Below are 14,134 nucleotides of genomic sequence, written 5' to 3'. Positions count from 1 at the left end.
CCCTAGCCTGGGAACCTCCATATGCCGCAGGAGCTGCCCAAGAAATGGCAAAAAGACCAAAAAAAAAAAAAAAAAAAAGCGGAAGCATGGCCTCCTTTCTGCCCTTCTGGAATGTCCCTCTGAATCGAAAGGCCCTGTGACCTCCCATTTCCTCAAGAATGTAAGTCAGTAAAGCTGAAAGCACTACGTTTGTGCCCCCCCATTCCTGGGCCCTGTTTATTTTTGTTGTTCTATAAGACAGCTTACCACCTATGCAGTACCAAAGACCCTGTACATGCTCAGGAAGAAAAAGGACCAATGAGACCTAAGTTGCAGAACTCAGCTCTCAAACATCTGTGAAAAATACGTCACATTTGGTAGATATTATGAAGTAGTAAAATGAAGTGGTTTTTTTTTTTTCCCCAGTTGCCAATTTTTACTCTAAATGCATGCTGATTAGAAATAAACTAAAATGCACATGCATAAATGGCCACAAAATAAGAATGGCTCAGGTAGGATTAGCATCTACTCCACATCACCCCTCAACAATGCGAAGCACTTACAATCAATCAGACCATTGTCTTCTCTGTGGCCTTGACAAACACTCTACAGGTATCAGAAGAGATAGAGCTTCTACCTCCTTCTCTGGACATGTCTCTTCTTCTGTAAGGAAAGCTCCCTGAAGACAGAGATCTCAGTCACCTCTGACTCTCCAAGAATGGCAGCCCCTATTCTGTGAGAGGCCGTGAGAGACCGCACAGATCTTAGGTAAGGCTTCACCATAAGCCAGCATGTTTAGTGGCCCAACCTGCAAGTCGAGATGCTGAGGCCAAGAAATACTAAGCACCTTGCCTGAGGTTACACAGCTAGGAAGTAGTAGAGACAAGATTCAAACCTAAGTATATCTGATTTCAGACAATTCTTTTTTTAATCAAAGCAGGCTGCCTCCCTATAAATGTTAAAATGTAACTCAAGATAAAAATCAAAACCTTTTGGAAGGCTGTGCCATGTGAATATTACAGTGGATACAAATATTAAGTTAAAGAACATACAAGTACAACTTGGAGAGGCAGAAGTAAAAGAAGGTATCTTTGAGAATCATCCCGAAATGACTCCCCACATTCCCAAAAGCCACGGAGCTTTCTCTACTGCATCCCTAATAAAAAGAGGTACCTTGACAATGACAGAATATTAAGTCAAAGGATGCTGACTTGCCAGGGGTTCAAAATAATTTAAAATAATGTTTTTAAAAACTATATTCAAGGTTATAACAGAGAAGTAGGGACCAAAGGAAAAAACAAGGTTGGAACCAACCGAAATGAGATAATCGTCATGCAGGTATTTTATGGAAGATATATCCCATGGGTTTCTAACTCTTAAAGCCACAAACACTTTAAGAAGCTGGACTGTGACAGAGGGTCTATGCTGGCAAATAATACTGGCTAAAAGATATCCATCCTACTCACTCAGAAAGCTCTTTGTAAGAGCTGAACACGTGAGAAATAAACAGTATCTGTCAAAAAGCCTACACTATATTCCAAATGTCATATCTATTTGTATCACAATGAATAATAAACAAATTCCTTACTAAAAGAAAGCAGAAAAAGACCAATGAGAAATCTAGAGGAATTTTCTTTTAAATGCAAAGCAGAAAACTGTAAAGGATTATTCTACAGAAGAGATGATTTTACTCTTTAAATACAATATTCAAAACACAATACACATAAAACCCCATTTTCACTTTTAAAGTAAAATGAAAATTCCAAATTTGAGTAATTGTTTTTCCCTACACTTTAGAATGAAGAATACAAATTAACTTCAATTTGAAGTTAGTATTCCAAAGAGATTAAATCCATACATCTGTACTTTAAAAAATGCAATTCTTTAAAGAATGCCTTAAAAGTATGTTTAAGAAGAGGGAGAGGAGTATTTTTTTAACATTAATACATCAATCCCAAGTACAAAGTTTATTTCCTTGTTTTTTTTTTTTTTTGTCTTCTTGTCTTTTTAGGTCTGCACCTGCAGCATATGGAGGTTCCCAGGCTAGGGGTCTAATTAGAGCTATACCTGCTGGCCTACACCACAGCTCACAGCAATGCCAGATCCTTAACCCACTGAGAAAGGCCAGGGATGGAGGCCACAACCTCATGGTTCCTAGTTGGATTTGTTTCTGCTGTGCCACTATGGGAATTCCTCCTTGATTTTTTTTTAAACAGCCAAGAATTTGTACTATAGTTTCTTTTACACTACCATGTTTTATATATGCATATAAATGTAGAAAGAAAATGAAAAAATACACTGAGCTTTTTTTTTTAATGGTTACCCCCGTGGCATATGGAAATTACCTACACTGCACCTGCGGCAACAAGAGATCGGTAAAACCCACTGCACCGTGCTGAAGATCGAAATCTGAGCCTCCACAACAATGTGAACCACTGTAGTCAGATTCTTAACCCACTGTGCCACAGTGGAAACTTCCACAGAATTTTTTATTTTTTTGTCGTTTTGCCATTTCTTGGGCCACTCCCGTGGCATATGGAGTTTCCCAGACTAGGGGTCTAATCGGAGCTGAGCTGCCAGCCTACGCTAGAGCCACATCAACGCAGGATCCGAGCCACGTCTGCGACCTACACCACAACTCATGGCAATGCCGGATAGTTAACCTACTGAGCAAGGGCAGGGATCGAACCCACAACCTCATGGTTCCTAGTCAGATTCGTTAACCACTGCGCCACGACGGGAACTCCACTTACACAGAATTTAAATTAGCTCTCTATAAAGGCAAAATCTGAGAAGTGGAAACACTCTATAAAATTTTATATACTTTTATATCAGAATTTTTATAATAAGCACATATTAGCTTTGTAACAAAGAATTAAAGTTTAATTTTTTATTATTTATTTATTTATTTTTACTTTTTAGGGCTACACCCTTGGCATATGGAGATTCCCAGGCTGGCGGTCAAATCGGAGCTATAGCCGCCGGCCTACACCACAGCCACAGCAATGCCAGAATCTAGCTGCGTCTACAACCCACACCACAGCTCACAGCAACGCTGGATCCTTAACCCGCTGAGCAAGGGCAGGAATTGAACTCGTGTCCTCATGGATACTGGTCAGGTTCATTAACCACTGAGTCATGAAGGGAACTTCTAAAGTTTAGTTTTAACATCGCTTTAAAAGTATTAAGAAATCAGCACACTGGGGAAGAGACTAGGACTCTGTGGTTTGTCAATCGGACTCTACAGCTAGGTTTTTCCACATAGATGCATCACATACTACTTACCAATTACTCTGGACCAGGTGAGGTCTGCCACATACCAGCTATGAGACTAACCTCTCTGGACCTGTTGTATCCTTATCTTAAAATGGGGGTGATAACAGCACCTACCTGGAGGTTGTTGTGAGACCTGAATGAGGCCATGTACACCAGGCGCCTGGCACAGTGCCTGGCCAAGTGCCCATTCCCAGTGAGCATTAGGGTACAGGTGGATGCTGACAGGTACACCTCTAAATCCCAGAAGAAGATATGGGAAGGAAAGGAAGATAAGCCAAATAGAAGCCATGTCGCCTCACCTCTTCCCTTAAGAGCTGATGTATACCCATAAACAAAAGTGACTCAGGCTGTGGAGAAAACATCCTGAGCTCATGTGACTAAAGTGAACCCACAGTTTTTACTGCAATTCAAAGTTTTCTAAGTTGGTAGAATTTTCAAGAACAAGTGATTCTCCCAAAAGGGGCATAATTAAGATCTCTAAGCAAGGTATGCTGGCTCTTTCCTTGCTCTTCTTTTCTTGACAAACTCAGGTACCATTAATTACCTCCTTCACAGTATTAAAGACTGGTAGGCCCAGATGCGTCTTGCCTCCTTTCCCTGGAGTGGTTCCTCCAACTAGATTGGTGCCATATTCCAGCGCCTGCTGGCTATGAAAGGTGCCCTGAAGGGAAGAAGCACAAGGCTAGTGAGAAAAGGCAGGCTGGGAAGCCTAAAAGCAATCTTCAGCAAAGCTGGGAAAGGAAAAACATAGGTTAAGTATCACCCAGAGAATAGCAGTAACATATATCCCAGCATATTCCCATCGACTTATTTGAACACAGCTTTCAACCTTGAAACACAACAGGCCTCTGCAGAGCCAAAATAACTGATTTTTTAAGGGGGTCTCTAGTCACTCTGGTTTTAAAGGTGGCTAATCATCAGAAACCCCCTGGTATTTACCTAAAAAAAACCCACTTCCTTTTCACTGTTCCTCAATTCCTAATGTCCTCACATCCCTCTTCTACTCAGTTTAAAATCCACAGTCAGTCACTATAATCATTCAGTCACCTAGGCTCTCTCTCACTTCAATTTATACATCTGGCAAAAACATGATCTTGGTTAAATCTAAATCTCCACCTGCTCTAAGACAGTACATGTGCAATAGCTGGAGAAAAAATGAACCATGCTAACTGGTCTCACTTGGAATTGATGAAACCTAACCTTAAATGAGCCTTTAAAGCTGCCCAGCAGCCAGCCGTCCCCTACTTCCTATTCATTTACTCTTCCTCCTCAATCTGGGCACTCCTGACATTTTGGACACATTGATTCTTTTGTTACAAAAGGCTGTCCTTTATGTTGCACAATGTTCAGCAGCCCTGTTTACCCCTACTCAGTAGATGTCAGTACAATGCCCTCATCCGCACCCTAATCTGTTTTAAGACCAAAAACATCTCCAGGGATTGAAAGCTCCTTTTTCACTGAGCTTCTGAGGCTCCACCTCCCCCAGTTTTCCTCTTCTCTTTCTCTCCTTTTCTTTTTTTCCTCTTTTTCATTTAAATTTGTCCCCCTGGTGATCTCACACCTTATTATGGCAATAAGTAACATACAGTGACCTCTTCCATACCCACAGACACACACACCTCCCACCTACCTGGCGAGACCTTCGCCTTGAACTCCATGCTGACACTGTCAACCCCAACCTGACATCTCCACTTAGAGGACTAGTAGGCATCCTAAACTTATCATGCCCAAATCTAAGTACCTGGTCGCTCCTCCACAGTTTACCCCAACTCAATGAATAACAACTGTACTCCCAGCAGATGTTTGAACCAAAAATACTGAGGTCATTCTTGACTGTTCTCTTTCTCTTTTATCTCAAATCAAGATACATTAGTAAATCTTATTGCCCTTCCTTCAGAACATAACTGACATCTTGCCCATTCTACTGCTACAGTCTTGCTCTAAGTCACAATCACTTCTTGACAGACTATGGCCCTTGCTCCCTTTCAGTGTATTCTCAATATAGCAACCTGAGTGATCCTGTTACTCGTCACTTCTCTGATCAAACTCTGCCACAGTTTTCCATCTCATTCACTGCAAAAGCCAGACTCCTCATTCTGGCCAACAAGTCACTATGCAAGCTGCCTGCTTGCATCAGAACCCCTCCCCTGCCTGACCTCATCACTGTTCTCCCATCACCACTCCACTCCGGTCATGCTGGCCTTGCAGCTTCCACACACAGCAGGCACATTCCTGCCTCTTGGCCTCACTGTCTCCTTTGGCTGGAATACACCTCCCCTAGATGTCTACTGAGTCCACTTCCACATCTCCTTTGAACGTGACTCAGAAGTCAGGCTTCCCTTGGCCACCTGATATAAAACCCCCCATTCCCCCACATCAGCTGCTACCACAACCCCCTCCCCCCCCACATTTCTTCTTTCCCTGGTTTAGTTTTTCCATAGCATTCACACTTTCTAACATATCACATAATTTACTCATTGACTTTCTCTTCCCCCACTACTCAATGAAGGCAATGATTTCTATCTACTGTTTTTCTTTTTCAGGTGCACCCACGGCACATGGAAGTTCCCAGGCCAGGGCCAGGGATCAAATCACTGCCTCCAGAGAGACAAGCTGGACCATTAAACCACTGTGCCACAGAGGAAACTCCTAGATTGGAAACACACACACACACACACACACACACACAGGTCTTTCACTCCAGATAGTTAAGAGAAGTGTTGCCCTAAACTACTACATTGTTAGATAAATTCAAACAGACAAATATTTTACTCCTGATGCAGCGCTAAAACTCTGTTAATAAGCTTCCTTTCCTAGTTTTCCCATTACCACTCTCTAGTGCATTATTAAGAACAGGAATTGTTTTAGCAGCTCGTAACAGCCAGTACAAGAATTATCATCCATTGGAAATCTGCATTCTTAGGATCCACTCTGAAATACAAATATTCCTCATTCATATATGGAACAATGTGTGCACTGAAAAAAAAAAAAAGAACTAATGAGACAAAATGCAGATTTTTCTATGGAGATAAACTCTAAATTTCAGACTGAATCTTTACCTCTACAAAGAGAAACTTAAGTCTGAGACAATTAATTCTCGCAATTACTTAAAAAAAAAAAGTGAATGAGAAACAATGTATTTGCAGGAAAATAAAGACACTGAAATCGATCTTGGATTTCATTATTTAGGCAGAGACAAGTTCAAATAGTGCTTATAGCATGGACACTGTTTCTTTAAAAAAAGGTCAGGTCAGAGGTTAAAATGTCATAGGATCATATAAAGCTTAGCAAAGAGAAAAACAAAATTATACACGAGAAACTTATATGGGGAATTTAGGTTAATCAAACATTTGGCTATATGCTAATAAAATTAACATATATCCAAAAAGTGACTGAATATGATTTTAATTAGCAAAGGAATGATGAAACATACTTCGCATCTTAGATAAGCATGAATTTTCTTTATTTTTCTAGTCTATTCTTTTTTATTTTATTCTGATAGAGGTATTTATTTTTGGTAGTCTTAGGTCTGATATTATTTGACATCTTTTTTTTAAATTAAAAAATATACTTGACTAACAATGCTGTGCTAGTTTCAAGTGTACAACAAAGCGATTCAGTTATACACACACACATATAAATATATCTTAAACTTTCCTTGGAATGTATATATGTAGTCATAAAATTTATGGCTCTCAGAGTAAGTAAAGCACCTGTGAACAAAACTTCAGTTTTGGGTGTTTCTTTTTTTGTTGGTGGTAGATTTTTTTTTTTTTTTAAGATAATAGAGTAATGGGAGAAAAAGAAAGGTTCACTGCAATTCACATTTTTATGCCCAGTTATTTCAGAAAAAAAAAAGTTGAAGAGCAAAAGGACATTTCACATGAAACAAACTTGTACTCAAATTCATTTTTTAAAAAAGAATTACAGGAGTTCCCGTCGTGGCACAGTGGTTAACGAATCTGACTAGGAACCATGAGGTTACAGGTTCCGTCCCTGCCCTTGCTCAGTGGGTTAATGATCCAGAGTTGCCGTGAGCTGTGGTGTAGGTTGCAGACGCGGCTCGGATCCTGCATTGCTGTGGCTCTGGCACAGGCCGGCGGCTACAGCTCCGATTAGACCCCTAGCCTGGGAACCTCCATATGCCTCGGGAGCGGCCCAAAGAAATAGCAAAAAGACCAAAAAAAAAAAAAAAAAAAAAAAAACGAGGGGTCTGGTCAGCCACCGGTGTTGTGAATTGAATTTCACTGACATATAACCATGCCCATCCCCTGACTATCTATGGCTACTTTTGCTATTCTAATGCTACTGAGTAGTTGTAACAGAGACTGGGTAGCCTACTAAGCCTAAACTGTTACACTCTAGTCCTTACAGAATAAGCCTGCCAACTCTTGCTCTAAATCATCAAAATTCTGCAGAATGGACATGATAATTCTTTTAATCACAGACAAAAAATTAACTAAGTTACACAAAATTCATTAATCACTTCTATTTTGCTAAATCTCCTTTTATAATGAAAAAATGGATACTTTGGGTTAAGACTTGTGATTATCTTTTTTTTTCTTCTTTTTTGTCTTTTTTAGGGCCGCACCTGCAGCATATGGAGGTTCCCAGGCTAGGGGTCTAATCAGAGCTGTTACACCAGAGCCACAGCAACGCCAGAACCAAGCCACGTCTGTGACCTACACCAAAGCTCACAGCAATGCCAGATCCTTAACCTACTCAGTGAGGCCAGGGATCAAACCCGCAACTTCATGGTTCCTAGTCGGATTTGTTTCCACTGTGCCACTACGGGAACTCCGATTACCTTCTAATAATTAAAAAAAAAATCTGTGCATCTACTATGGTGGAACTATAAATGTGTACCAATGTTTTAAAAAGCGACTTAGCAGTAGTTGTTAAAATTTTAAATATACAGAACCTTTGACACCCAATTTTACTTTCAGGAATCTATTTATCATACATATATATGTATGATATATATTACATATTGTGTACTATGTTTATAGAGAGAGAGTTCTATAGAGTAAACATGCATAAGTATATACATGTTTATATGAGCAAGAAAAACAATCTGGAAGGATACATGTCAACTTGTTATGAGGAGGAATCCCAGAGGAGTAGAATGTCAGGAAGGAGGGAAAGGAGATGTTCATGCTGCATTTTACTGTGGAATAACATCACAGATACATTCAAACATATGTAATCCTATGATGTCAACAGAGGATAGGGGGAGAGAGAAAGAATATAAATGAAAACCTTCAGTCAGTTCTGCCTGCTAATCCCCTCGAAGACCATTTGCCCACAGAGAGCATAAGATGAGAAAAATCAGCATACTGCTTCCTCTGCCCATCACAGTTCCCATGAGCCTCTATGGGTCTGCACATTTTCCCACACTGATCAGTGCTGAGCTGCTTATGGTTTTGTTTTGTTTTGTATGAAGTCTCAACACAAGCTATCTACTTTACTTAGTGCTTAATTAAAGAAACAGTGACCTATTCCAGTGTTGGAGAAAAGCCAGTACTGTTAAACTCGCTGAAAGCGAGTATGTACCCACATACATAATGCTATACTCCTAGGGATGGATTTTCAAAGTATTATTAAAGAGTTTTCATCTTAGAAGCTGGCCACCACACCTAACCTCCTCCTAAGATACACCTCCACTGCTGTACTACACACTTTTCAGCTACAAGCATGTATTATAACTTTTATGATATTAAAAAAATAGAAAATAGTTCAATGTTCTTGTATCTCTAACATACATCTTAAAAAAACCTTGATACACATACCTGCTTACCAGTGAAACCCTGGCAAATAACCTTCGTATTTTTATCAACATAGAGATGCTTCCGGGAAGCTGTATAGGAACAATGCCGAATTCCATTCTGTTGCACTGAAAAGTAAAGAAAACATGATACATTATAATTCTTCCTAACTCTCAGACCAGGAATTTAACCTGGTGACAAAAAGTAAATATAACAAAATCTTCTAACACAGGAACTATCTTGTGATAGTGTAACTTTAAACGTCACTTTTTATTTTTTTGCTTTTTAGGGCTGCACCCATGGTATACGGAGGTTCCCAAGCTAGGGGTTCTAGTCAGAGCTACGGCTGCCGGCCTACGCCACAGCAGTGCCAAATCCAAGCTGCATCTGCGACCTACACCGCAGCTCACACCCATGCCGGATCCTCAACTCACTGAGCAAGGCCAGGGATTGAACCCGAAACCTCATGGTTCCTAGTTGGATTCGTTTCCACTATGCCACGACAGGAACGCCTAAATGTCACTTTTAAAATAAGACATTGACTACAGAAACTGACTAAAAGAATAAACAATAAAAGATACTGTTCTATTCTCCAGAATCTCCTCTTTACTGAGAACCACAATCTTGTAGCGTTTTCTGAATTAAGAAAGAAAAGGATAAGTTTGTAATTTCACTCCTCAGAAAGAAAAAGGGGACTCAGATACTTAGCTCAAATTAAATCCAGGGACTAAAAAGTAGGTATCATTCCTACTAATAATATTTACTAAACAGCCACATGCATTCCCCATTGGACTCAACATATTTAAGCCCAATATCTCTAAGCAAAAGATGAGCTAAGAGGCAAACTTTGTTGGAACTAAGAACTACTCTAGGAGTTCCTGTTGTGGCTCAGCAGTAACGAACCCAACTAAGATGCAGGTTCGAACACTGGCCTCGATCAGTAGGTTAAGGATCCAGTGTTGCCATGAGCGGTGGTGTAGGCTAGCAGCTGCAACTCTGATTAGATCCCTAGCTTAGGAACTTCCATATGCTGCTGAAGGTATGGTCCTAAAAACAAACAAACAAACAAACAAAACTACTCTGCAACTCATTCCCCAATAATATTAACATTAAATGTTAAGTCAAAGAATAAAACTTGTCTAAAACATAATCCAAAATTACTTAATTGAGTCTCCTCTGATTTAAGACTCAAGACCTCAGATATAAAGGAAATAGGGAAAATACAATAAATAGGAAAAGTAGATAAAGGAGAAACATGTAAAAAAAAAAAAAATCCAAGCTATTTTTAGCAACCTACCTCAATAAAAACAGAAATCTAAGTAGTTCCTAAAGCTAGATCCCCATATTTCAAAAATTAGTAGAAAATAGAGCACAGATAAAGTAAAATTGTGGGATACCTTCAAAACCCCAATGAGAGCCCCAATCTATTGTCTCTATAGCCCATCCCTGACCCTTTCAAAGGGCCAGCACCTACCACTGAGGTAGCCCATGAAAGCCAGGCCCAGAAAAGAACATCTCATCACAAATTTGTCCAGGATCCACTCAATGCTTTTTGCCTCCTAAATCTTCACATTTCAGGTTCCATCACTGATCTGCTTCTGGCCCTTTGAGTATGCTTGATTTATCTTTAACTCCCATACTGATCTCAGCTTCCAACAACTTTGAATTTGGAGTTACCTCTAGGAAAGAGACAGGCCCAGAATACACCCTGACCAACCAGGAGAATTCTGCGTGTACACATGTCAGCTACGTTCTCTGACTAGACTATGCTGAACAAGGCACCCAAGGGAGCACTGAAGGTCACATCCTGGCCCAGTGAGCATAGCTAAACACCTGAACCCAGGCCAGCAAAACACTGTGACAGGAACTGTGGCCTGAGAGCCCATCCTAGCCAGTGCCTGTCCTTGGCTCCCAGTTCTCCCAGCTGGAGACCAGAAACCACAGTACTTATGGAAGAACTTTGTCCCCTGCTGCTATTCCTGGCAGAATCGGCCTCAGTAGTCCCTCCCATTCCTGGAATATTCAATACAGGGTCCATCTATTGGGAGTATCCAGAGAGGAAAAGTACAAGATTTGATTACAAGATCAAATAAGATCGGGATATCTGGAGCCCATACTTGAGAAGAGGAAATACTTGCTTTTTGAAGGTAAAGTTTAGTCTTCACAAGTACTCTTATCCTTTGTTAAAGTAGAGATCAGACAGTTCACTTCTCCTTTCACAGGAGCAGGAGTGGCCCTGTCACCCTGAGAAAGGACAGGTCTGCCTGCATCTGTAAAGCATGGCCTCTAGACCAGAGCAGCTACCATCACCACCTTCTCCTACGCCTCCTACTCCAGCCCTTCTAGGTCAACTCTATGAAGCTGAAGCCTGCCCAGCACCAGACCCCTGGTGCTCATAAAACCTGCATCCAAAAGCGAGATGAACAGCAGCTCACCTCCCGGCCAGCCTCCTCGCCCTTTGGTACAGCTCAGCCTCTGCAACGACTCTGCCATTCTATAGCATCTAGTGAAGTGGATCTTGGAAGATCCATCATACCTGTGTGTGTATGTGCACTCCGCATCTACTGTAGGAGCTCCGACTCATTCAGAACTAGCTTCAGGTGAGCTAGAACTAATGACTCTCATCACCTTCAAGCCAACCCCAAAACACATGTACAAGGATAAGGAAACAAAATTCCTGACCACATTCTGTCCTGACAGAAAACCTGAAAGATGTCAGATGAAGTATCATTGGTACTGCACAGGAGAATGCTAGAATAGTCTGGTACTTATGAAACCCAGAGGAAAACCTTGGTGCCCAGCAAGCCATGAGGATGTTCCATAATCACCACAAAAGCCTTTTTAATCCCCAAATTCACCCCAAAGCAGAAGACGACTCTGCCCCAACTCTGACCCTTCACACCAAGTACACCTTCCCAGGGGCCCTGGTTGTGAGGAGGACCTCAGTCTCTGGCCTCTCCATGCCACCACGATGCAAGTAGCAACCAGAGGCTCTATTTAAGGTTATACGGTTATCAAATCAATGATAAGTCTTACCATTGCTGACATCAGAGAATTAAGGAAATTCTCTCTGCTTTGCCACTGGTGTGCATTCACATGGGAATCATGCAAAATATGCTTCTCTTCCAAGTAAAACTCATCAAATGTTAAATCACTTATTCGCTTTTCTCATTCCTCCCTGCCTTAGATAATCCAAGCCCAAAATCACAGGTTGGCCATGAAAGCCTCTCCTCATCACCACCTCTGCATCTCTTCACCTTCCCTCCCACAACCCCATCAACTCTCTAATTGGGGTGGTAAAGAGAGAAGCTACTAGCGGCTGTAAACATTAAATGTGGCAGCCTGGCTCTTTGCATTTTCTTTCCCTACTTGATTTCTTCTCCATCCAAATTATTAATCAAATACCTTAAGTAATAAAAAAAAAAAGTCTATTCTCCTTCTTCTGAAGAAGGCAAAATGGTTTAAGTACAAATCTTCAGTTGTCTGTCCAGTGCTTAAAGAAATTCAATCATATTTTAGTTTTAAATAAAGATCTGGTCTCTATGACAAAACCACCTAAAAACTAGAGTTAGGTGTTTCCTAAAAATAAATCTAGAACATAAGGGATATGTCAGGGGCCAAACCATTTTACAAATACTTCTCACCTTTCAATGAGAGAGTCAATGTACTGAATTTCCTGAGATTTTCACTTGCATTAATTCATGAAAAGTCCATATTTAAATAAAACATTGTACAGTGAGAGATCTTTAAATCTTTTGACATTCATGACTTTTGAATATAATGGGGGGTTTGTAGGGAATCTGAGATTAAGAAGAACAGAAACCGTAAACACTTTCATATGATATCTAATAATCAACACCACACACTGCATGAGACAAGTGCACATGTTTTGTTACTTTTTTTACTATATCATTTCAGGCTAAATTCTTTCAAGATTAAGTAACATCTAAATACTTTAAGAACTCTTAACTGTAAATTCCATGAGTGTAAGGACCAGGTCTTGGCCACCCTGGAGTCTCCCATGGCATTTGGCACAGTGCCTGACAGAGTGAGTGTACAGGAAATGTTCGACTGAATTTCAAGACAAGAGGTAGGATCTATGAGAAGACAGACGTATAGTACTAAATATCAGAAGTTGCACCTCTTTTTGTGTGAACTGGAAAAATGTCAATCTTGAACTCCCATTACCAGGAAAGGGGGGAAAAAACCTACTACATCTGCTTTTGTACATGCAAAGATCATACGTTCCCTAAAAATTTGTATAGAGAACAGCCATAAATGCTATTAGCAGTCCTCAAAGCTGTATCAATCTGGTACAAAGCCCAAGCTCATTTTTTTTTTTAACAAATGAAACTGAGGAAGTGGAAATATAACACAGATGGACTATTTTACTATAGGAGAAAAAGAAAGAACCTAGAGCAAAACATACACAGGCAGTTAAAGGCAATGACAGACCAGGAGAGTGGTTTCATCACATGTAACAGGAAAGGAGAACAACCTTAACAACCTAAGCAACACGAGGGGCCAACAAGAATGAGGGGTCCAGAGTCAAACAGAAAAACAGACAAAGGCCATAAATAAGAAACACAAATGGTGACAAAGGGTAAATCAACATATGAGGAGATATCTGATTCTTCTAATATTAACAGAACAAGTATCTTTAATTAAATATTAAGGCAGCAGGAAGGCCCGAGGTCAAAATTTTCCAGTGATGAAGGCGTTAGGCCACCTCTAGAGAATGTGGTAGAGTCACTTTGTTTTCAGGGTCTTAGAAACAGGCCAGTCTAACCTTGGGACTGTGCCCCAGGAGCAGCCAAAAACACAGCCCCAGGAACCAGACAGACCTGGTCTTGAGTTTATGCTCTGTGGCTCACCAGCCAGGTGACCTGGGACAGGTCTTTTGATCTCCCCTCACCTAGGTCTTCCCACCTGTAAGTGGAATTACAGCTGCTCATGAGGCTGTGAGGTTAATATGAGATGATGCCTGTAAATTGGGTAGTAAAGTGCTGGTACACTCCCTAAACTGGGTTCACATCCTTATCTGAGCACAAAAGTAAGTCATTTCCGAAAAAGCCCCAGAATATATAATTCATATTTTAAAATCAAATAAGTCC

The 14,134-nt window shown here is 40.6% G+C and overlaps 1 protein-coding gene and 1 long non-coding RNA gene across 6 annotated transcripts in view; one reads left to right on the top strand and one right to left on the bottom strand.

Annotated features, from left to right (window-relative positions):
• LOC146404708 (uncharacterized) overlaps positions 1-14,134 on the top strand; it is a 618,617-nt gene that overhangs the window by 142,936 nt on the left and 461,547 nt on the right. The gene's annotated exons all lie outside the window — the stretch shown is intronic.
• Positions 1-14,134, bottom strand: part of SUCLG1 (succinate-CoA ligase GDP/ADP-forming subunit alpha) — a 35,116-nt gene that overhangs the window by 15,372 nt on the left and 5,610 nt on the right. For all 4 annotated transcript variants that reach the window (XR_014839578.1, XR_014839579.1, XM_005655225.3 and 1 more), the window contains 2 exon segments: positions 9,045-9,148; positions 3,800-3,916 (listed from right to left, as the gene is read on the bottom strand). Coding sequence is in view for 2 of the 4 variants with exons in the window: in XM_005655225.3 (XP_005655282.3) it covers positions 3,800-3,916; positions 9,045-9,148 (221 nt within the window). In the remaining 2 variants the exon portion in view is untranslated.

Source organism: Sus scrofa, chromosome 3 (assembly GCF_054392235.1).
Source record: "Sus scrofa isolate SSC_HxYL_T2T_F1_AM1 chromosome 3, Sscrofa_HxYL_maternal_Yorkshire_Landrace_v2.0, whole genome shotgun sequence".
NCBI lineage: Eukaryota > Metazoa > Chordata > Mammalia > Artiodactyla > Suidae > Sus > Sus scrofa.
The sequence above is the reverse complement of the archived record's forward strand: the minus strand, read 5'-3'. Positions and strand labels throughout refer to the sequence as shown.